The sequence below is a fragment of the Rhinatrema bivittatum genome, chromosome 2 (assembly GCF_901001135.1).
Source record: "Rhinatrema bivittatum chromosome 2, aRhiBiv1.1, whole genome shotgun sequence".
Taxonomy (NCBI): Eukaryota; Metazoa; Chordata; class Amphibia; order Gymnophiona; family Rhinatrematidae; genus Rhinatrema; species Rhinatrema bivittatum.
The window spans coordinates 368777568-368801241 of record NC_042616.1 but is presented as its reverse complement, the minus strand read 5'-3'; the positions used below and the strand labels follow the sequence as shown (position 1 = coordinate 368801241).

General features: G+C 45.9%; 1 protein-coding gene across 1 annotated transcript in view; it reads left to right on the top strand.

Annotated features, from left to right (window-relative positions):
• The first annotated feature begins 810 nt into the window (after window positions 1-810).
• Window positions 811-23674, top strand: part of LOC115083293 (aryl hydrocarbon receptor repressor-like) — a 321633-nt gene continuing 298769 nt past the window's right edge. The window contains exons 1-2 of the mRNA XM_029587101.1: window positions 811-1122; window positions 1300-1368. Of these exons, the coding sequence (XP_029442961.1) occupies window positions 1115-1122; window positions 1300-1368 (77 nt within the window). The 5' untranslated portion in view covers window positions 811-1114. The remainder of the gene's footprint in view (window positions 1123-1299; window positions 1369-23674) is intronic.

Sequence of the window (23674 nt, the reverse complement as noted above, 5' to 3'; positions counted from 1 at the left end):
TCCGTTTTCCTAATAGGAGATGTATTGGTGTCTTAAGGCCTGGTGTAATATTTTCAGAGACTTATTGTACTTTAAAAGTGTGATCTTACATAAAATGCACACATTTACTTGTATTTAGTTTTAAACATATTGTATGGCTCTCATGGAATTACATTTTAAAATATGTGGCGTTTATGGCTCTCTCAGCCAAAAAGGTTCCTGACCCCTGATTTAGCTAATGCTCCATCTTAATTTCTCCGCCCTAAAAGCTCTTCCCCAGTCAACTGTGAAACTCCAGCCAGTCCCAACTCATAAAATTCACTCTCTCCACAGTTGTAAACTGTGGCTATAGGAGTACTTACAGTGGTAATATTCTACTTTTAAACCTTGGCTCGCTTTCTTCCGGGACTGAAGAGAAGCAGGATACTGCAACTTTGAGCCATGGAGCACCTCTGGCACTTTTGTCTTTTCTAATATGGTACAAGGGCTGGTCTTTTCTCCTCTTCTCCATCTCTTTGAAAATCCTGCCTTGCGATTCTTTGCTACGTCCATGGCTTCTTTTTGAGGAAAGGAGAAAAGACCAGCCTCTAACAACACCACAGAAGAAGCGACACCAAAAGCCAACTGTAGCATTCTCCGAGGGAGAGAAATATTCTCCCCTTCCCGTCTGCTGCCCGAGGATTCTCTGGGCTTCGCTGCAGGTCTTTTCTCCTCCTGCAGATGCGGGGCGGGACTCCGATGGTCTTTTCTCCTCCCCCTCCTTCTGTCCTGCTGTCGGGGTCTGCTCTGGGAGAGGCAGGCAATGCACGGCGGGCTTAAGAGCTGTGCGCACCTTACAGGGAACCGTGACAGGCGGAGGGGCGCTGTCTTCGGGAAGGTGCTGCACCTCGCTCACTCTCCCTGCTACCTCTGCGTTTACAAAGTGAGTTATTACCGCATCTAAACTTTTTTGGGACTGCAGATCCACAGATCCTCACCTTTTGCACACAACGAATCGGAGTAGTTAGTGGTGCAAAGGGCACATGTTACCGCACACGGTTGCCAGCATATCGCAAGGTTGCCGGCGTGATAATCCTCGTGTCAGACTGTATTCAACCCGGGGAAGACTTCACACCTCACTGCTAGTGCTTCTCTTATGCTCGTGTAAGTACCCCCCCCCCCCCCCCGAAAAGATACAAATAGTATAGCGTCCCTCTCCCTTTGCTACTCCCCGTTTTGCTTTGAGTGAATTATCTGAACAGAAGTGAGAGTGTTTTTGCACTTGTTTGGTAGCGGAGGCTGTATTTTTCAGATCGGGCACTTGTTGCTTTTTTCTTGCAGGGGGAGGATGATTGCGCCGGGGGAATGCCTGTATGCTGGAAGGAAAAGAAGAAAACCGGTTCAGAAACAGTTAAGTGTCGCAGTCATAGAAATCAAGTGACTGGAGCGAGGTAGTTTCGGGGGGAAGGAAAGGGGGTGGGATAATGTGCAAATCAGTTAATTTCCGAGGAAGAAAAAACATGTTGTGTTTGATATCCATAAAAACCATACGCTTCTCTGCGTATCAAGCAACCAGACGGGCCGATACAGTACAGTGCACTCTGCCATTGGACGCGCGTTTTTGACGCAGTAACGTTACCCCTTATTCAGTAAGGGGCCGAAAACGTGCATCCAATCCCCCGAACCTAATAGCGCCTGCAACATGCAAATACATGTTGATGGCCCTATTAGGTATTCCTGCACGATTCAGAAAACAAAATGTGCAGCCAAGCTGCACATTTTGCTTTCAGAAATCTTTTTGCTTTCAGAAACCTTTGGGTAGGCGCTAATTTCTTCATCCGGTTTCCGAGCCTGTGGCTGTCAGTGGGCTCGAGAACCGACGCCGGTAAAATTGAGCATCGGCTGTCAAACCCGCTGCCAGCCACCGCTCCAGTCCAAAAGAAGGCGCTAGGGACGCGCTAGTGTCCCTAGCGCCTCCTTTTGCCTGTTTTTACCGCCGGGCCTCATTTAAATACAGAATCGCGTGCACAGGAGAGTGGCCTGTGCGCGTGCCTTCGCCCGCTCTCCCGTGGACTTTACTGTATTGGCCCGTTAGTAAATGATGGCAGATAAGGATGGTGAAGCTCAACTGCATTCACCATTTTTTATGATGTATGCAAGATCAGGCTTCATTCTGCGTCAGAATAACAAAAGTTGCACCTAGTGCCCACTAAACCACGGTAGGAATGCACCCCTCTTCATCACTCATTCCTCTGTCCCCTCAAACCCCCCTCCCCCAACCAAACAAATCTCAAAACTAAAACTCTGTAGGAACTAATAGAAAGAATTGTTTGACATTGTAGCAAGAAAGGGTTAAGTAAGAACTGTTTTCCAGATGCCCCAAAAGCATTTGGTAAGATAAGTATTTCTTATTATAGCGATTCTTGCATTATTTCTTTTGTAGCTTGTTATTTTAAAATCCGAGAGATGTTCTTGAGTTTTTTTTTTCTCTTTTTTTTTTTGAATGCCTGTTTTGGAAGTTCTAGAGGAAAGCTCAAGCTGCACTATGCATGGTTCAGCAGGGCACACCTGTGCTGGGTCAGGAGTATTTTAAGCTCTAGTAAAGAGGATAAACTTCTGTGCAAGAGAATATAAACACACAAGGGGGCCGATGCAATAAATATGTACAGAAAGCGGGTGCTGAACAGTTAGCGCCCGCTTTCTTAACACACCCCTCTTGGGGGCGCCATACAATATTTAAATTAGGGGTCGTGTTAGCACGGAGGTGCTTGGGTTGTTTGCATGCCCCTAGTGCCTCCTTGCTAACGAGAGCCTGATCTGCATTGGCCGTCCGCCAATTAGGAGAACGGACGCCAAGTTGGCTTTCCTAAACGCCACACAGCCAGGGGTTCAGGAAACAGACGCTTTTCAATTGAACGTTCGTTTCCTGCACCCGACTGCCTGCGCTTTTTTAAAAACTTTTTTTTAAGCTTGTTAACTTTAATTTTTCCTCCTACTTAATATCACAATGATATTAAGTAGGAGGCAGTACAGAAAAGCAGTTTTTTCTGCTTTTCTGTACTAGTTTTAGCAGCGCTCAGCTATTAATGCCTGCTCTGGGCAGGTGTTAATTTCTGATTGCTAAATGTGTGTCCTGCTGATGGTTATACAGGGTGCTCGGCCCCAAAGTGTGTTTTTAAAGACTTTCAGAGTAGCAAATGCTGTCCTCTTACTAATCTGACCCTGAGGCATTGTAGTCAGCGTCTGTGAAATCAGTCATTTCCATGGGACAGATGTCTTCATGGAGTAGTACTTCACTAGGAATTGTCCACCTGGACAGAGATTCTCTAGTAGATAATGCTCTGAAGTTTGACTCTGGCTAGTAACCTGTTGGTGGCAGCATTGAACAGGAAGTGTTGACTAAGACGTGATCAACAGTATTGCTGTGGTTAGTAGAGAGCTGCCTGGTTCTGCATATCCAAGGATTTCTTCTTTGCTGCCTGTGGAAAAGTTTTCTAAATGATAATTGGCACAGTAGTCATAGAATCTGTGGTTTATAAAGATGTTACTAACTTTATTGTGACTTTTCTTTGACTGCGCTTTTCAAAAGACTGAAAATGTAACTGAACAATCTGTCATGCCAAGGGGTGAATTATTATAGGTTTGAAATGTGTGAGCAGTAGCGCCAGGTGTCAAGTCTTCAACCCTAGACATTATCCATTTGCACATCTCATAAACATTTATAGTTCAGTTATCTAAAAATAATATGCATATGTACCTTTCATTGAACAGCTATAAAATGCATATTTGCAGGACATATGAGAGCCTTGGTGACCCACTTAGACATTTTTTAAAATGTTCTTTTGTTTGGCCAGACAGTTACTTCCTTCTCCTCTGAATTTCCAGGTCAATCAGAATTGGTCTCTAATGAGCCTAAGGTGCTGTGAGTTTTTACAATTATTCAAAGTAATTCCCTTATTTTCTGACTCCCACCCTGCTCCCAGCCCAGCTAATACAGCAACAGTCCTTGGCCAAGGGCCAGGCAGTGAGGCTCCCTCTGAAATTCAATATTATGCATCCTGTCTGGCCAATAGAAGCACTGTGGAGTGGTGTCTGAGACTCCCTCCTGCCAAGTGCTGTGAACAGCAGCCTGCTGCAGTGGGAGTGGACCTCCTAGCCCACTGACGAGATATGTGCATACAGCGAGGTGGGGATGAACAAGGCATTTTTTTGTTTAAAATCAAATCAAAAGAAATATGTGATGTTCTGAAACCACAGTGCAGTTTGTGGTCTCATAGCTAAACAAACATTTTGCCTTACCCACCCTGTGATCAAGCCATGATTTTTGTTATTAGTTATCAGCTGCCAAAGAATAATTTATTTTAAAAAATAATTGTATTTTTTTGAGGACTACAATAGCACATTTTTTAGGAGAGTTATTTCTAGTTGGGGTGTAACAGCAGAGTAGAGTGAGAGCTCCTGCATTCTGTTGTGCGCCCTGTCCGCGCTCGGCCTGCGCATGGGCCTGCTTACCTTCCCAATTCCTCTGCAGGTCCTGGGTCAGCCTCTCCCATGGCCGCAGCTAGCTCCTCGAGGCCTTGGCGTCCCACGGCGGCGGTTGCTGGGCCTTCCTCAGCGCACCAGGCCACATGGCGGGGCTCAGTGCTCTCCGTGGCGTCGGCCCCATCCCTAGGCATGCGCGTGCGGACTGCCCGGTCCCTTGTAGGGCCAGGGGCGGGTCCTAGCTCCGCGGCGCGCCCTGATTGAACACAGTATATCAGGACGTTCTGCCTTCACTTCCTTGCCTTGGCAATCAGGTCGACACCGTGTGTGTGTACTAGTTTGCCTCAGTGTTTCATTGCTTGTTCCAGTCTTGTTCCAGTGTCCTTCTGTTCCAGCGTCTTTCTCTTCCTGCGTTCCCTCAGGTGGAACCCCTTGGACTGACTGTCTGGTACTGACCTCTGCCTGTTCTTGACTATGCTGATCGCTGCCTGGATACTGACCTCTTCCTGCCCTTGACTACACTGATCGCTGTCTGGACTCTGACCTTCGCCTGCCTCCTTGACCATGTCTGATCTCTGGAACCTGACCCCTGCTTTAGCTGACTACTCTCGGACTGACCATTGGAACCTGACCCCTGCTTTGGCTGACTATCTTGGACTGACCATTGGAACCTGACCCCTGCTTTGGCTGACTACTCTTGGACTGACCATTGGAATCTGACCCCTGCTTTGGCTGACTACTCTTGGACTGACCATTGGAACTTGACCCCTGCTTTGGCTGACTACTCTCGGACTGACCTCTGGAACTTGACCTCTGCTATCACTGACCACATCTCCTTGAGCCTGGCCCTGCTCCTAACCTTGTCATCACAGATACTGTTCTTGCCTTCCTTGATTCCCCAAGACTCCAGTCCTGACATCGACCTCGCACCCTTGATCCTGGTGGGCACACCTCTATACTTCCTATCTGGGAGACCCTGCGAGGACCACCTAAGTCCAAGCGACCCGGGTCCCCAAGGGCTCCACCTGGGGGGGACCTTGGGCTTCCAGTGGTGAAGCTCCAGCTAGCCTCTGTCTCCTCCTGTGCTCCGCCTCCTGGTGGCAGTTGCTTCCTGGGCCCGACCAGGAAGCCCCTCCTCACTGTCTCAGGACAAGGGTTCACCTCCAGGTGCAACAGGTTGCCAAGGTCATGGACTCGGCGGAGTCTCCCGCTTCCCGGGCCATACCGTGTTTGGCTGCAACGGTCCAAGAACATCGACGAGCCTTGGAATCATTGACCTCTTCAGTTGAAGAGCTTCGAACCAGCTGCGTGATACAGCTCTGGCCAATCCCGTGGGCCTGTCAGCTTCTCTGCTACCCAGAGCATCATTGGCTCTTCAAGCACCTCCTTGGTTTATCGGGGACCCACACCTCTGTCGAGGCTTCCTTAATCAGTGCTTCAAGCAATTTGCACCTCAACCCTCTCTGTTCCTGAAGGAAACCACGAAGGTAACCTTCATCCTTTCTCGCTTGGAGGGAAAGGCTCTAGCCTGGGCATCTCTGCTGTGGGAACTCTCTGATCCCATGTTCTCTCAGCTATCAGAGTTCGTCACTGTCTTCAAGCAGATCTTCGGAGACTCGGGTTGTCAAGCCGTAGCCAGTCATAACCTCCTCCACCTCTGTCAAGGGTCGAAATACCTCTCTGAGTACAGGGTGGAATTCAGGACCCTGGCTACTGAGCTCGGGCGGCAAGAGGAGTGTCTGCAAGCCATCTTCGTAGATGGTCTCTCCAGTGCTCTCAAAGATTAACTTGCCGTCCGTGAGACTTCCACATCTCTAGAGGACCTGATCTCCCTATCTGGGAGGATTGACCATCGACTCTGGCAAAAGCGCCTAGAAGTAAAGGCCTTTCGATCTCCTACTCCTCGCCCAACGCGTGCCATAAGCCCTCCTTCTAAGGCTTCATCGGCACCACCACTTCCTGCTGAGGAACCTATGCAGGATAACCATGGGCGACTGCCTCCGACTGAGCATCTTCGTCGGAGGAAGGAGGGTCTCTGCCTTTACTGTGGTGCTTCTGGACATCTTCGACAGTCTTGCCTGGTCCGACTGGGAAACTGCAACGCCTGAGCCCGGTGGGGGTCCTGAGCTTGGGCACTAGTCACCAGTCCCCAACTTCTACTTTCACTCTCACTTAGCATCGAGCCTCGCTCCTTCACCACCACTGCCCTTGTCGATACAGGGGCAAGTGGCAGCTTCATTATGGACAACATTGTCAAGCTTCTGAACATTCCTCTACAACCCCTAGAGGTCACCCTTCGCATTTCATCCTTCCAAGAGGAACACCTTCCTGGACTCATCTCCCACCATATGGTGGCCGTCCGTTTCACCATGGGCACTCTCCACAAAGAGGCGATGTCTTTCTACATACTTAAGCGTTCTACATATCCAGTCATTCTGGGGGCTGCCCTGGCTCCAGATCCACAGACCTCAGTTTGATTGGCATTCATTGCAGTTGGTGCAATGGGGCCCTCAATGCCAAAAGACCTGTCTACGACAAGTATCTCCAACGGTAACTGTTCTAAAGACCACCACCCTTACCGGGCTGCCAGCCCAGTACTCCGAATTCGAGGATGTCTTTTCTAAGCAAAATGCCGACACGCTACCTCCACTTCACAAGCTGAATTGCCCTATTGAGCTTCTGCCAGGCACAATGCCTCCCAAGGGCAGAACCTACCCATTGTCTCATACAGAAACCCTAGCTATGTCTGAGTCTATTAAAGAAAACCTGGAAAAAGGGTTCATCAGACCATCCGATTCTCCCACCGGAGCGGGGTTTTTCTTCATCAAAAAAAAAGATGGAGGGTTACGCCCTTGTATTGACTATAGAGGGCTTAACGCCATAACCTGCAAAGTCAGATACCCGTTGCCCTTCATCAGCGAACTGTTTGACTGCCTCCAAGGGGCTCGAATACTTACCAGGTTGGACCTAAGGGGCGCGTACAATCTTATAAGTATCCGGAAGATATTTGGAAGACCACATTCAACACTAGGGATGGTCATACAAGTACCTCGTGATGCCCTTCGGCTTATGTAATGCCCCTGCTGTCTTTCAACATCTCATGAACGAGATCCTCCAAGATCTGCTGTACTCCTTTGTAGTCGTATACCTGGATGACATCCTGATATTTTCTAAGGACCTGGAATCACATCGTGATCACGTTAAGATCGTACTTCAATGCCTCAGAGAGAATTATCTCTATGCCAAATTGGAGAAATGTACCTTCGAACAAAACCGCTTACCCTTCCTAGGGTATATCGTCTCTGATCAAGGATTCTCTATGGATCCAGAGAAGCTTCAAGGCATTCGAGACTGGCCTCAGCCAGTTGGCCTCCGCGCATTGCAATGCTTCCTTGATTTCACGAACTATTATAGAAGCTTTATTGCTAATTACTCTACTCTGGCCGCTCCGCTCACCACCATGTCAAAGAAAGGAGCTAACACCTGTGTTTGGACTCCCAAAGCTCAAGCTGCTTTCCAAACACTAAAAGAAGCCTTCTGTTCCGGCCCGTGCCTACAACACCCAGACCCTAGACGCCCATTCGTCGTAGAAGTCGACGCATCCGCTATCGGAGCTGGGGCAGTTTTGAGCCAATTCTCTCCCAAGGGTACATTAGTACCGTGTTCATTCTATTCGCACAAGTTCTCACCGACTGAACAGAACTACACAATCGGGGTTCGGGAACTCCTCGCCGTTAAGCTGGCTCTCCAAGAGTGATGCCCATGGTTGGAAGGAGCGCAACACAAAATTACTATCTTCACCAACCACAAAATCCTTGAGCATCTGAAGGAGGCCCAACTCCTAACCCAAGACAAGCCCGATGGGCGCTGTTCTTTGAGAGATTCAATTTTGAACTGTGCTATCGCCTGGGCTGTAAGAATCTTCGCGCAGATGCGCTCTCCAGATCATTCGAGCCAGAAGATGTTCCTGATGTCCCAAGACATATCATTGACCCTGCCTGTGTAACACTTGCAGTGATTACCACGGCCCCTGCCGGAAAAACCGTCATTCCACGGAGGTTACGTGAACGGGTTCTTAAGTGGGCCCACGATTCGAAGCTGGCAGGCCATCTGGGCCGCACAAGGAACCTCGAGATGTTGCGGAGACATTATTGGTGGCCCAATATGGTTTAAGATTCCTGCAACTACGTTGACTCGTGCCCCACCTGTGCCCAACAAAAGCCCCCAACACAGCGACCATGGGGTCTTCTGCAGCTGCTTCCAGCTCCCACTGAACCTTGGTCAAGCATATTGATGGATTTCATCACGGATCTGCCATCATCACAGAATTATACAGTGATTTGAGTCATCATTGACCGTTTTTCCAAAATGGGTCACTTTATTCCCCTGCATGGCCTTCCATCAGCCCCAGAGCTGGCCAAGTTTTTCCTCAAGCATGTCTTTTGTGTTCATGGCCTTCCTAAAGAGATCATATTGGACCGAGGACCACAATTCACTGCAAAGTACTGGTGCTCCTTGTGTAAAAAGTTCAATATAACCTTGAATTTCACGTCGGCCTATCATCCCCAGGCCAATAGCCAAGTGGAAAGAACCAACCGGACCCTAAAGACTTTCCTTCGCTCATATGTGAACGATCAGCAGGACAACTGGTCTGACCTACTGCGTTGGGCAGAGTTGTCACATAATACCCACGTTGCCGCTGCCACTGATGTATCACCATTCTCTGTGGTGTTTGGTCGACAGCCACATTTACCACTACCAGTACCTCTCTCCATCCCGTCGCCAGCTGCCCAGTTTATGGCTCACACCATTCGTCAGGTGTGGAACCAAGTCAAGGAATGCCTCAACCAAGACGCTGAACGTTCCAAACGCACTTCTGATGCCATAGACGTCCCGCTCCACTCTTCCATACTGGCCAGAAGGTGTGGCAAAGCACCCGACATATAAGGTTGCGACTTCCCTCACATCATATGGCACCAAAATATATTGGCCCATTTCCAGTCCTTTGAAGAGTGTGTGCTGTGTCATACCAGCTACAATTACCTCATGCGATGAGTATCCATAACACGTTCCACGTCTCCTTGTTAAAACCACTCGTGCTCTCCTGGCCTTCCTGCAGAGATCCTCCAACTCCACAGGTCTCTACTGAACTCGACAACACCCTCAAGGTAAAAGAGGTCCTCGACATCCGTCGGCGTCGAGGCTGCTGGGAATACCTTCTTGCCTGGGAAGGGTATGGGGCCGAAAAAAACTCCTGGGAACCCTCGCACAACATCCTAGAAAAGGAGCTCTTCAGGGCCTTCCACAGAGACCACCCTGAGAAACTTCGGCTGCGTAGGGGGAGGCCTAGAAGGTGGGTACTGTTGCACGTCCCGTACGCGCTTGGCCCGTGCACAGGCCTGTTTACCTTCCCAACTCCTCTGCAGGAACTAGGGCAGCCTCTCCCTCGGCCGCAGCTAGCTCCTTGAGGCCTCTGCGTCCCGCCGCGGCAGTCGCCGGGCCTTCCTCAGTGCACCAGGCCTCACGGTGGGGTTCGGCGTCCTCCGTGGCGTCGGCCCCGCCCCTAGGCGCACACGCATGGACTGCCCGATCCCTTGTAGAGCCAGGGGTGGGTCCTAGCTCCGCGGCATGCCCTGATTGAGCACAGTATATCAGGAAGTTCCTGCCTTCACTTCCTTGCCTTGGCAATCGGGTTGAGACCGTGTGTGTAGTAGTTTGCCTCAGTGTCTCATCACTTGTTCCAGTCTTGTTCCAGCGTCCTCCTGTTCCAGTGTCCTTCTGTACCTGTGTTCCCTCAGGTAGCACCTCTTGGACTGACTGTCTGGTACTGACCTCTGCCTGTTCTTGACTACGCTGATCGCTGCCTGGATACTGACCTCTGCCTGCTCTTGACTACGCTGATCGCTGCCTGGACTCTGACCTTCGCCTGCCTCCTTGACCACGTCTGATCTCTGGAACCTGACCCCTGCTTTGGCTGACTACTCTTGGACTGACCATTGGAACTTGACCCCAGCTTTGACTGACTACTCTTGGACTGACCTCTGGAACTTGACCTCTGCTATCACTGACCATGTCTCCTTGAGCCTGGCCCTGCTCCTAGCCTTGTCATCACAGACACTGTTCTTGTCTTCCTTGATTCCCCAAGACTCCAGTCCTGACATTGACCACGCACCCTTGATCCTGGGGGGCACACCTCTATACTTCCTATCTGGGAGACCCTGCGAGGCCCACCTAAGTCCAAGTGGCCCAGGTCCCCAAGGGCTCCACCTGGAGGGTCCTCGGTCTTCCAGTGGTGAAGCTCCAGCTAGCCTCTGTCTCCTCCTGTGCTCCGCCTCCTGGTGGCAGTTGCTTCCTGGACCTGACTAGGAAGCCCCTCCTCACTGTCTCAGGACAAGGGTCCACCTCCAGGCGCAACACATTCCAAGGCACAAGTGCACAGTCCTGCTTCTGAAGGGCCATAGACAAGCCAGGATTTCTGGGTAACCAAGCTATGCAAATTAACCCAAGTCGCAGGCCAAATGAATGTGACATGTCTAATGAATATTCATCGTATTCTGTATGTGTCTGAATTTACAGCACAGAAACATAGAAACATGACAGCAGAAAAATACCATACTAATTCATCTTCCTATTCCTATCACTCCCTCAGAGATATCCTGTGTATCCCATGCTTTCTTGAAATCAGATACTGTCTTTGTTTCCACCACCTCCACAGGGAGGCTGTTCCATGCGTCCACCACCCTCTCTGTAAAAATTATGTCCTTAGATTATTCCTGAGTCTATTCCCTTTCAGCCTTAATCCATTGTTGCGTTCGTCGGTCTCAGACGGCTATGACCTCTGTGCCTCACTTTTCTTCCTTCTCTCTCTCTCCTCAAGCCTTGGGAAGATGGCTGCTGCCACGTCTTCATGCCGCTCTCTCCAGTGTCCCCGGATTGGCAACGGCGATGGTGTTCGCCATGATTTTCCTGAGGGCCTCCTAGGGTGCGCGCGTGCACGCCACTCACGTCTTTATCCATGTCATGGCGGGAACCTCGGGGGCGTCCCCTCCGAGTGACATAATCACATCCTGGTATTTAGCCTGCCCTTTGTTTGCTAACAAACTGAGTTAGCAAGGATTGGATTGGATTGCCTCCAGTCTAAGCTGCTCTGCCGCTTCCCAGCTCTCTCTGCCCTTCGGGGTATTTTTCCACTAACTTGGGTACCTGCTCTTCGGGGGCCCTTCTACTCTATTTCAGGTACCTATCTTGGGATACCGGGTACTCGCTTCTCGAGGGCCTGCTCTCCCTAATCTGGTGCCTGCCACTGAACAACTTCTGCCTGCCAGGACCTTCAACAACACAGCTTTCTGCTTCAGTGAGTACTAACCCCTTCAGTCTGTCTCATCTTCAGCTTCAGCGCTCGGTGTCCACATCTGGGACCTGTTCCTGCTACGCCGCGCTGCCTATCGCCTACTCGAGTGTGAAACTGGTCTCCTCTGCTGAGGACCCCTGGACTACTTCACTGGGTTACCTTCACTGCTGCCTGCTTCCCGGGCAGTACCATCGAGCTGTGCAATAAATACAACGTCTCTGTGTCTGCGTGTATAGAGTCTAGCCTAGTACTGCGGTTCCAACTCCGTGGGATTGGCCATCTCCGCAGTACCCAAGAATCCACTCCAACACCTCAAACCCTAACACCCATGACCCCTTGTTCTAGAGCCTGCTTTCCTTTGAAAGAGGTTCACATCCTACACATGGAAACCTTGGAGCCTATCCTTCAGGATATACATGTTTAGATCTTTAAGTCTGTCCCCATATGCTTCAAAAGAAGGCCACTGACATTTTAGCAGCCACCCTCTGGACAGACACCAACCAGATTATATCCTATTCAAGGTGTGATCTCCAGAACTGCCTACAGCATTCCAAATGAAGTCTCACAAAGGGCTTATACAGGGTCAATATCACCTCCCTTTAAGATCATTAGATACAATGTGCTTCTTTCATACGTAGAAGAATTTCACCCCCTATACTGTACATCTCCCTTGGGATTTTGCAGCCTAAAGGCATCACTATGCATTTTTTAGCATTAAATCTTAGCTGCCGTATCCTGGTCTATTCCTTGAATTTCACTAGATCCCTCCTCATATTTTCCACACCTTCCTGGATGTCTACCCTTTTGCAGATTTTGGTATAATTGGCAAAAAGACAACCTTTCCTATTGGTCTTTGGCAATTTTGCTCATGAAAATGTTGAAAAGAACTAGTGCAAGGACTGATCCTTGAAGTACACTGCTAGTAATGCTTTCCTCCTTGGCGTGAACTCCATTTACCACTACTCTTTCTCACCTCCCACTAAACCAGTTTCTAAAGCAGTCAGTTACTCTAGGGCCTATATTACAGGCAGTCAATTTATTTAAATCACCTATGCGGAACCATGTCAAAGGCCTTACTGAAATCTAGTAGGGTCATTCATCAAAATGTGTTATGGCTTAATGCATGCGATAACGCATGTGATAAGAACACTACGCCATGGCACGAATGCACATTTTTGGGAGGGAGTGGGATCAAGGAGGAGTTTGGGCAGGGTTTAGGAAAATGAGGGGCAATATCGCATCATTCTAACACCGGAAATAATGAGATCTTTTTTCTTGGTGTTAGGCTGTGCAATATGCCTGAAATAGCCATAATGTAATTCATGATAAATTTTTAGAATTGTATTTTGGCCATTTCTGGGCTTGCACATTATGCAATTAATATATATCTCTATAGGAGGGCCATCAAATAGGTGGTGCTTTAGGTTTTAGAGGCCAGTTTCTTATGTAGAGAGAGACATACGAACAGCACAGTACACCTTGGTAAAGATTTGATGTCATTTGGAGTGAGGAAAGTCTCACAAAGATGAAATTTTGTATTATGTTATCTCACCCTAGCTTGATGGTATCCTGTTCTAGAGTCTATAAAGCTAGGGTGAGAGAACATCGTAGAATTGGCATCTTTGTGAGACTTTGTCCTCTCAATCTCTCTCTCTTTCTACAATTTCTCTAAACATGCCCCTTTTTCTTAACGCGGGTGTTATCAGTGCGTTAACGCATTTTGATGAATATAGGGGTAAGTACACTATATCTAGCACTCTCTCCTGATCCAGCTGTCTGGTCACCCAATCAAATAAATTGATCAGATTTGTCTGATAAAACCTATCTGTAGTTAAAAAATTTAAAAAATGGCCCAGATGGATATACCGCAGATTTTTACAAAATGTTATGTCACCAACTTGCTGGCCTTAGGTGTGCTTTGTTTATGGAAGCGATTCAAAAGAAATCCTTTCTTTTGAGTTTCAATATAGCTTTTATTACTGTTTTGGTGAAACCAGGGAAGGACCCTAATTTAGCATCACCTTACAGGCCAATCTCTTTATTAAATTGTGACTTAAAAATCTAAGCTTCGAATTTTGCTGAGAGGTTGAGTAATGTTATTCCATTGGTAGTTTTGCTTCACCAAGTAAGCTTTGGCAAACACAGGTCTGTGAGTTCACATTTAATTAAATTGATCTCAGCAATGGAAGCCTGTAAAGAATCAAGGATCCAGGCCTTAGCTATAGGTTTCGACTTTGAGAAAGCCTTTGATAGAGTTTCATGGGGCTATATGTTCATGGTTCTGAGGAACTTTGGCTTTAAAGTTCCAGTTTTAGAAAATATTTTTCTATTATACAAGTCACCTGTTTCAAATACTCTAGTGAATAATTTAATATCGGAAGACATACATATTCGGAGAGGATTCAGGCAAGGCTGCCCACTATCCCCTATCTTATATATACTTTCAACAGACCCCCTTCTTGAGGAAAATTTCAATCAGTCTTCAGATTAAAGGCTTCTATGTGAATAATTGTTATTATTTAGGAGAGTTGTGGGTGGATCCTTGGGCCGGTGGCAGATGACCACGCCCCCGGGGGAAGATCCCGAGAGGGACCACCGGTCAGGCTCAGAGTTAGGAGACAGACACACACTAGTTCTTTTATTAGACAGTATACTGAACCACCAGAGGTGGCAGAAGTGAGCTGGAATGCCCAGCTGGGCTGCAGTCCCTCAGATGCTGGAACAGCAATCCCTGGAGGCTGAGCTGTAGAGAAACTGAAATATAGTGAGTAGGCAGGGTATGCAGAGTTCATGGACAGAACCTGATGGTAACACTCACACAATGTCTCATAGAAGCCCAGGAGCTGGAATGAAGTAGGACCTCGAGGAGCGAGTACCTGGTTCCAGGGAAAGCTCTGAGAGAGCAATGGTAACTCACAGATGTAGTAGGCAGCGATGACTTCCAGGCAGAAGTGAATTCCAAAGAAGTCCGGGAATGAGGGCCCTTGAGGAGTGAGTACCAGTTCCAGACTGCAAGCTACAAAGTAAGAGAGTACGAGGCCCCCGAGGAGCGGGTACCCCTGGTTAGTCCGAGGAGGCAGAGTAGCATAGATAGAACGAATCCTTATCCTTGCTAACTCGAGTTGTTAGCAATTCAGAGACCTTTAAATATCTGAAGCGGATGACGTCATCTCAGGGGGTGCCCCTGAGGTTCGTGCCACTTCTGGTACTTGAGGCGGGGCCGCGCCGCACGCCCCTAGGCATCAAGTCAACATGGCGGATTGCAGCGTTGGGCCGGTCCGGGGATGCCGGACGAGGATGGCCGAAAGACGCCGTGGCAGCCAGCCTTCCATCAACCCTGGAGGGACTTGCCAATGCGGTAAGGTGGGCAGAGTGGAGACGTCAGGCAGCGACGGTTGCAACAATAATCAAGATTTCAAAACTGAGGTTTTTGGAGATGATGTTTTGGTATATTTAACCAACCATGAAGCTGTTCTGTCTGATATCCTAAAGATCCAAAGGGAGTTTGGCATTATTTGCTGGTCTTAAAATTAACCTTTAGATGTATCAGGTGAACTATGACATAAGTGGGTGGGGAGTTTTCCATTGTAGTGGATAGAAAAGGAAATGAAGTACTTAGGAATTCATATCCCCACGAATGTAGAGAAAATATATGAAGCTAATACTGGGCCATTAAAAAAGAACTTCATTAAAACCCTCCAATCCTGGAAAGGTTTACCCTTATCTCTGATGGGTAGAATCCATCTTTTGAAGGTGATGGAAATTTCAAAATGGCTGTATATGTTGCAAATAGTACCTGTGTGGTTGTGTAAAAAAGATATTCAGGAAATCAATAGGAATATAAGGTCATTTATTTGGGGAGGATAAGACGTCCAGGATACCATTACATATTCTGATGAGACCCCAGAAGGCAGGGGGTCTGAACTGCCCAAATTTACATATGTACAATATTGCAAGTTTATTGCGACATCTACATGATTGGATTTTTGAAACTTCTTATCACACTCCTTTAGAGTTTTTATGAGGGTGGGCATGACCATTCTCCTTAGGAAATGTGTTACAGATTGTGCAAAAAGACCTCCCAGAAAAGATACAAAAATATTTTATGGTAATTTACTGTAGAAATGCATGGTGTACAATTTGTTCTAGTCTGCAAATGGGGGGGGGGGGGGGGGGGTAGAAAGATGGCACTTTTGACTATACAGAGGAATTCCAAGTTCTCTCCCGGTATTCATAATCCTTTATTTGTTCAATGGAAAAAACAGGGTCCCAGATGGATCTTTCAGTTGTTCTCAGTAAGAAATGTTATGATTTGTAGCTTTTAGGAATTACAAGCGCAATTTATACTATCACCCAGAGATTTCTATGGCTATTTACAAGTAAGGCATTATGTACAAGGCATACTGCAAAAAGACGCAAGGACCTGAGGCTTCCTGAGGAGAAGATGGTAAAAGATACATGTGTGCTCAATATTAAAGAGCTTTACAGGATATGCAGAAAGGAGATGACACTAAAGTGGCTTTGAGTAGTTGGAATAATGTGCCTAATGTGCAGATATCTCTACAGGAATTGCATAAATGTTTTGGAAAAATATTTTCTATAAGAATGTAGGGAAATGGGAATACAATTTAAATTTTTACATCAGGTGTGTTTATCACAAGCAAGCGTGTTCAAGATGGGTATAATCACCTCGGAATTGTGTATCAAATATAAAAAAGAAAAGGGAGATCTTATACATAGTTTTTGGTCTTGTAGTGGTATTCAAAAGCTTTGGGCTGATATTAAAAAAATGTGTTGATCAACTGTGGGGGACGCTTATTCCATTGGAACCTAGGCTGTGGCTTTTTGGCATTTATGAGGAGGTAATACCCAGTTTGGTTAAACAACATCAGTGGGAGCACTGAGAGGAGAGGATCACCTTGCTGGTGGCTGAAAGGAATCAGTAAGTTTTGCTTGGGAAATTTTTTTTTTATTGGGGAGAAGTAAACAATTGGGGTATATTATTTTGTGCATTTCTGCTTTTAATAGTCAGTAAGGCAGCTAATAAACAGACGTTAGTGTGTTTGTATATTTAAAAAAAAAAAAAAAAAAAAAAAAAGGTAGCCAGAAGCTAGAAATAAGCTAGGAACAGTGTATACCTAAGTAAAAAGGTTGAAAAATTCAGTTACTCACCTTTGAAAGGTGTTAAGGTAGTGTGATTTGGTTTGATTAGGTACCAACATTTGTTTATCAAGACATCAGTGAGTCACTCAGGCTGACTAACTTACATATGGGCCGATACAGTAAAAATCGCAGGAGAGCGGGTGAGCGCCCGCTCTCCTGGTGCACGCACAGACACTCTCCTGTGTGCGCGATACAGTAAAGTAATTTATTTAAATTAGGGTCCGCGGCAAAAAGAGGCGCTAGGGACACTAGCGCGTCCCTAGCGCCTCTTTTTGGACAGGAGCGGCGGCTGTCAGCGGGTTTGACAGCCGATGCTCAATTTTGCTGTCGTCGGTTCTCGAGTCCGCTGACAGCCACGGGTTCAGAAACCGGACGCTGGCAAAATTGAGCGTCCGGTTTTCAACCCACGAGCCGCGGGCCCATTAAAAAATTTTTTTTTAAATTTTTTACTTTTTTTTAACTTTTGGGGCCTCAGACTTAATATCACCATGATATTAAGTCGGAGGGTGCACAGAAAAGCAGTTTTTACTGCTTTTCTGTGTACTTCCCTGGCGCCGGCACAAATTAACGCCTACCTTTGGGTAGGTGCTAATTTCTTAAAGTAAAATGTACGGCTTGGCTGCACATTTTACTTACTGTATCGCGCGGGAATACCTAATAGGGCCATCAACATACATTTCCATGTTGCGGGCGGGGGTTGGGCGCGCGTTTTCGACGCGCTATTACCCCTTACTGAATAAGGGGTAAAGCTAGCGCGTCAAAAACGCACGTCCAATCGCTGGTTAACAGTGCGCTCCACATAGTAATGACGGCAGAAAAAGACCAAAATGCTTCATCAAGTCTGCCCAGCAAGTCTTCCCAAGGTAGTAACTGCTGCTCCGTGCAGGTTACCCACATGTTTCTCTTAAGGGTAGTAACTGCAGCTCCGTGCCAGTTAAGCTTTTTTATTTATTCCCATCCTCTAGCCTTTTAAGGATCCACAGTGTTTATCACATGCTCCTTTGAAATCCTTCACAGTTTTAGTCTTCACCACTTCCTCCGGAAGGGCATTCCAGGCATCTACTACCCTCTCAGTGTAGAAATATTTCCTGACATTGGTTTTAAGTCTTCCTCCCTGGAGTTTCAAATTGTGACCCCTAGTTCTACTAAATTGTTTCCAATGGAAAAGGTTTGTTGACGACCATGAATCATTAAAACCTTTCAAGTATCTGAAGGTCAGTATCATATCATCTCTGCTCCTCCTCTCCTCCAGGGTATACGTATTCAGGTTCTTCAGCCTCTCCTCATAAGTCATTCGATGGAGACCACCCACCATTTTGGTTGCCCTTTTCTGGACCACCTCCATCCTGTCTCTGTCTCCTTTGAGATACGGTCTCCAGAACTGAACCCAGGCCTCCAGGTGAGGCCTCACCAGGGACCTGTACAAGGGGATTATTACTTCCCTTTTCTTACTAGATATTCCTCTCTCTATGCAGCCCAGCATTCTTCTGGCTTTGGCTATCACCACGTCACACTGCTTCATCAAGTCATTACACACTATCACCCCAAGGTCTCCTGCTCCATGCACATCAGCCCTTCACTCCCCAACGCATATAGATCTTTCGGATTACCATACCCCAGATGCACGACTCTGCATTTCTTGGCATTGAATCCCACTCTTCCAGCTTCCTTAAATCCCAGCTTAAATCCCAGCTTCCTTAAATCCCATCTCATTCTCTGTACTACTTCCAGCGTGTCCACTCTGTTGCAAATCGACAAACTTTACCTTCTATCCTTTCCACAATGTCGCTCACGATGATGTTGAACAGAACCAGTCCCAACACCGATCCCTGTGGCACCCCACTTAACACCATTCTCTCTTCAGAGTAGGATATATTTACCATCACCCATTATCTTCTATCCATCAACCAGTTTGTATTCCACGCCAGCACCTTGGAGCTGACTCCCAAGCCTCTCATTTTGATGATGAGTCTTCTGTGTGGGTCTGTATCAAAAGCTTTACTAAAATCTAAGTAAATTACATCTAGCGCTCTTCCCTGATCCAGTTCTCTAGTCACCCCATCAAAGAAATCAATTAGATTCGTCTGACAGGACCTTCCCCTGGTGAATCCATGCTACTTCTAATCGAACAACCCACCGGATTGTAGATAGTTCACTATCCTTTCTTTCAGCAGTCTCCATTAATTTTCCCACCACCGAGCTGATACTAACTGGCCTGTAGTTTCCAGCCTCTTCTCTGCTCCCACTCTTGTGAAGCGGGACCACCACCACTATTCTCCAGTGTTAAGATTGTGTGATTGATTTGATTAGGTACCATCATTTGTTAATCAGAACAGCAGTGAGTCACTCAGGACAAATAACTGTAGTGTAAATCTTCAAAGGGATTGTTTTGCACTAATTTACCTTAGAAGCACAATATATATTGCAAGGGAAGAGCTCAGTAACCCACAATCCAGTGGGAGCATTGAGAGGAGAGGATCACCTAGCTGGTGGCTGAAAGGAATCAGTAAGTTTTGTTTGGGAAATATTTTTTTTATATTGGGGAGAAGTAAACTATTGGGGTATGTTATTTAGTGTGTTTGTGCTTTTAATAGTCAGTAAGGCAGCTAATAAGCAGAAGTTAGTGTGTTTGTATTGTGACCTGGTTTGGCCTCTTTTGGAAACAGGATGCTGGGCTTGATGGACCCTTGGTCTGACCCAGCATGGCAATTTCTTATGTTCTTATGTTCTTAACTTTGAATTAGAATGGGAATTGGTTAAAAGAGTCACAGAGACCCATTTAAAGGATGACAGCATCCAAAATGGGGTGGTGTTTAGGCTGGGAAACACCTCCTTGAAGTTAGATACACTAATACTGAAACAATGATACATAATACAATAGGTTAAAACCGATTACACGATTAACATGAAATGTGTGTGGGATAGGCTTAGCAGTTAAAAGGTAAAAGTTATTACATGTTATGAAGCGTTTTAAAGCAGACATAGCTTTTATGCAAGAAATGAATCTGACAGATCTGGAACATGACAAATTGCAAAAAGGCTGGGTAGAACAAATATTTTACGCGTATTCTGGTTTACCTAGAGCAGGAATGGCTATTTTACTTCACTGCTCACTCTCTTTTCAATTCATAAATAGGATACAAGACCCTGAAGGGAAGTACCATATTTTTCGCTCCATAAGACGCACCTGACAATAAGACACACCTAGGATTTAGAGGAGGAAAATAAGAAAAAAAATATTCTGAACTAAATAGTGTGCTAAAATATTTAATAAAATATAACAGAATAATATTTCAACAATGTAAAGTGAACAGCAGTATTAAGAACCATCATCACTGTCATTAACAAATGAGGAGAGACTTTAACGTTCAAGTACTCTTCTAGTTGTCTGGGAACCCCAAGAACTCATCATCACTAGTGTCAGAATTTAGGTAGCTCAGTTGCTCACAAACACTGGTATCACTTTCTTCGCTATCTTCATATATTATATCATCTTCAGTGCCATCTAAGGCATTGCTAATGCCACATTTTTTGAATGACCGTACAACGGTTTCATCCTTCACTGACTGCCATGATGTTTTCACCCATTCACAAACTTGCGTGATAGTGGGACTCTTCATTCATCCAGTAGGTGTCTGATCATGATTACCAGCAGCTATCCATTTGTTCCACTCTTCTCTCATAAAGACTTTAAATGGTTTGTTGATGGAAACGTTGAGAGGTTGCAACTGTCTGGTAAGACCCCCAGGAATTACAGCTAGATGAGTCTTCACTTCTTTAAAGCACTTTTTTGTGGTTTTGCTAATATGTGCTCTAAACTGGTCAAGCAGTAATAGGACAGGTTTTTTCAGAAGCCCTCCAGGACGTTTGGACCACACTTTTTCAACCCATACTCTCATTTCATTTCTGTCCATCCATCCTTTCTCATGAACATGCACAACTCCTCCTTGAGGGATTGCTTCTTTTGGCATCGTTTTCCTTTTGAAAATTAACATCGGTGGCAGTTTGGTGCTGTCTGCACAGCAGGACAGCACAACCATGTAATGGGTTTTCTCATGTTCTGAGGTTTTCACGGTTATGACTTTGGCACCTTTCAGATCAACAGTCCTGTTAGATGGCACATCAAAGGTTAGCGGGACTTCATCCATATTCCCAATCTGGCCAATTTCAAAATCATTCTTCTTCCTAGCATCAATTACAAATTTGTGAAAAGACACAATCTTTGATTCGTATTCTTTTGGCATTTTTTGCACAATTCTAGTTTTGGAGCGCATAGCAAGGCCACTTCACCTCATAAATCTGTAGCACCACAATGGTGATCCAGTAAAATCCTGAATGCCTTTCTCTATAGCAATGCGTTTGGCTTCATATATTATCATTTTTGTAGAGACTGAGAAGCCATTATTCCTGTGACGTGTGATCCATTCTTTCATGTCCATTTCTAACTGTAGCCACTTTGCAGCATGTCCACGAAAAGTGTGCTTACTTTTATCTGCTTTTTGCAGCTGATCCTCCTGTTTCCTCCACTCCCTTATCATTTTTTCAGTTGGAGGTAGCCCAAAATGTTTCTCCGCTGCTCTGTTTCTATGTTCCTTAGCATATTTTACTACCTCCAGTTTAAAAGAAATTTTATATGTTTGCCTTTTGTGCTTTGACATCTTTGTACCATATGTAGCATGAGATTGTGGTATTTTTCTTCAAGAAAATACAGTAATGAAAGAACTGTCAGTCTGCAGGAGGGAAATGCACTCATGCACAACAAGCCAGGTATAGGCTGGAACAGGCACGTGGGGCAGCTAAAGGAAAGCCTGCGCCTGCCCACCGATCCTTCCAACAGCGCTCCACTCCCTCCAACACGCAGTTGCTTCTTTCCCACTGGGTTCCAAGAGACAGCACAGAGGAGACAGCAGTGTCTGGGTGTAGCTGCAGGACATGCCGGGAAGAGGGCAAGATTTGTGACTAAAAAGGAAAGCCGATTCTATAGAAATGCTGCCACCTCTCAAAAGCAAAAAATGCCTCAGGGAGGAGTCCTCCCTTATCAATCTTATTATGCATTATACTACTAATACTACTACTGAAAAATGGATTTTCTGAGATCAATTTTAGGGGCCTTAGTTTATTTATTTATTTATATTTTATTGAATTTTGTTAACTACATGTATCAACATCAAAATATTGCATTGTACAATAGTGAACTGTGAACTAACATTTCCCCTTCCCTTCCCTCCCCTTCCCCCCTCCTATGCAGTCCATCAATGGTCTCTAAAGGTGCTTGACCGTTGCTCCAGCTTGCGTGAGGTATAGTTTTCTATGTATGGTTGATGATGTGAAAGTCTTCCTTGGCCGGAGAAGTATCCAATACTCCAAAACCATTAAAACAAGAAGAGAAAAGTAGCAGGTAGTGCGGAAATAGCATATGATGAAAGTTAGGACAGGATAGGCAGTTATGCTGTCAGTATAAATATTCACATCGATACCAGATGCATCACAACTAGCTTTATACTCCAAATTTTGGGCTAGATAATAGAAAATTTCAAGGAATACCATTGGGTGATTGTAGCGGTTTCCAGATCAGGGTGTGTTTAGCTACTTTGTCCTGTCGTATAGCAGTCAAAAAATCCAAGCGCCTGTGAGAATGAAATTTCACTAGTATCTCTCCTAATGTAGGAATTTTAACTGATTTCCATTGTTGGGCAATAGAGATACGTGCAGCTAGTAAGATGTGCATACTTAATTTTTGTTGAGTTCCATTTAAATATTCTATGGGGGCATTCAATAGTGCAGACATGGGTGATAGATTAAAATTGAATCCAAATATCTGTATTAACCACTGATTCATAGCTTTCCAAAATGGAAGAATCTTCTTACATGTCCACCATATGTGGTAATAGGATCCAAAGTCCCCACAATCCCTCCAGCATGTTGGAGATAATGAAGGGTATATAATGTGCAATTTTTCTGAATCTAAGTGCAACCGGTATAGCATTTTATAGCTATTTTCCTGTAGTCAGGCAGATATTGAGCATTTGCTTGCTCTTTGGAATATCAGATTTCTTATTTTATGAGAAATTTGTTCTCCCAGGAGAACAGGTGAGGTTGAGGTGGTTGGTCACTAGAAATAAGCAAAGAGTGTAATTTAGAGACCTCTTTAGAAATTGCATCAGCTTTGATATATAAGTTCTCAAAAAGAGATTGTGTCCCTCTCATGCTCTGGGTTAAGCATAATTCAGTGAGGAAATGTTGGACTTGGGCATAAGGTAAGAAGCTATCCTGCGATAAGTCATATTTGTCCAGTACTTGTGCCATAGTCATTATCTCCCCTCCCTGAATCAAATGACCTAGAGTTGTGATACCCTTAAGTTGCCATTCCCGGAAAATCTTGGATTGGTATCCAATGGCATCCTTTGTGTTATGGGTTAGGGAGGTTTGATAATAATAGGAGTGATTTCCCACCACCTTCTCCCGCCATCAATCCCAGATCTTAAAAGTGGTTTCTAATGACCATGGTAGGCATAGAATATTTATCCAAGTGTTTCTTGGTTGCCAAGGCATGAAAGCCATAGGCATTGTGCCAATCATTAATTAGCCAGCTTTGACTCACTGTTTGGGGTGTGCGACCCAGTTCATGTCAATTACTGCTTTCAATTGAGCATGTTGCGGTCTCCGCTGCTTCCCCTTCGCTAGGACTGAACGGTGCCTACCTCCGCTGCTGGAAACGCC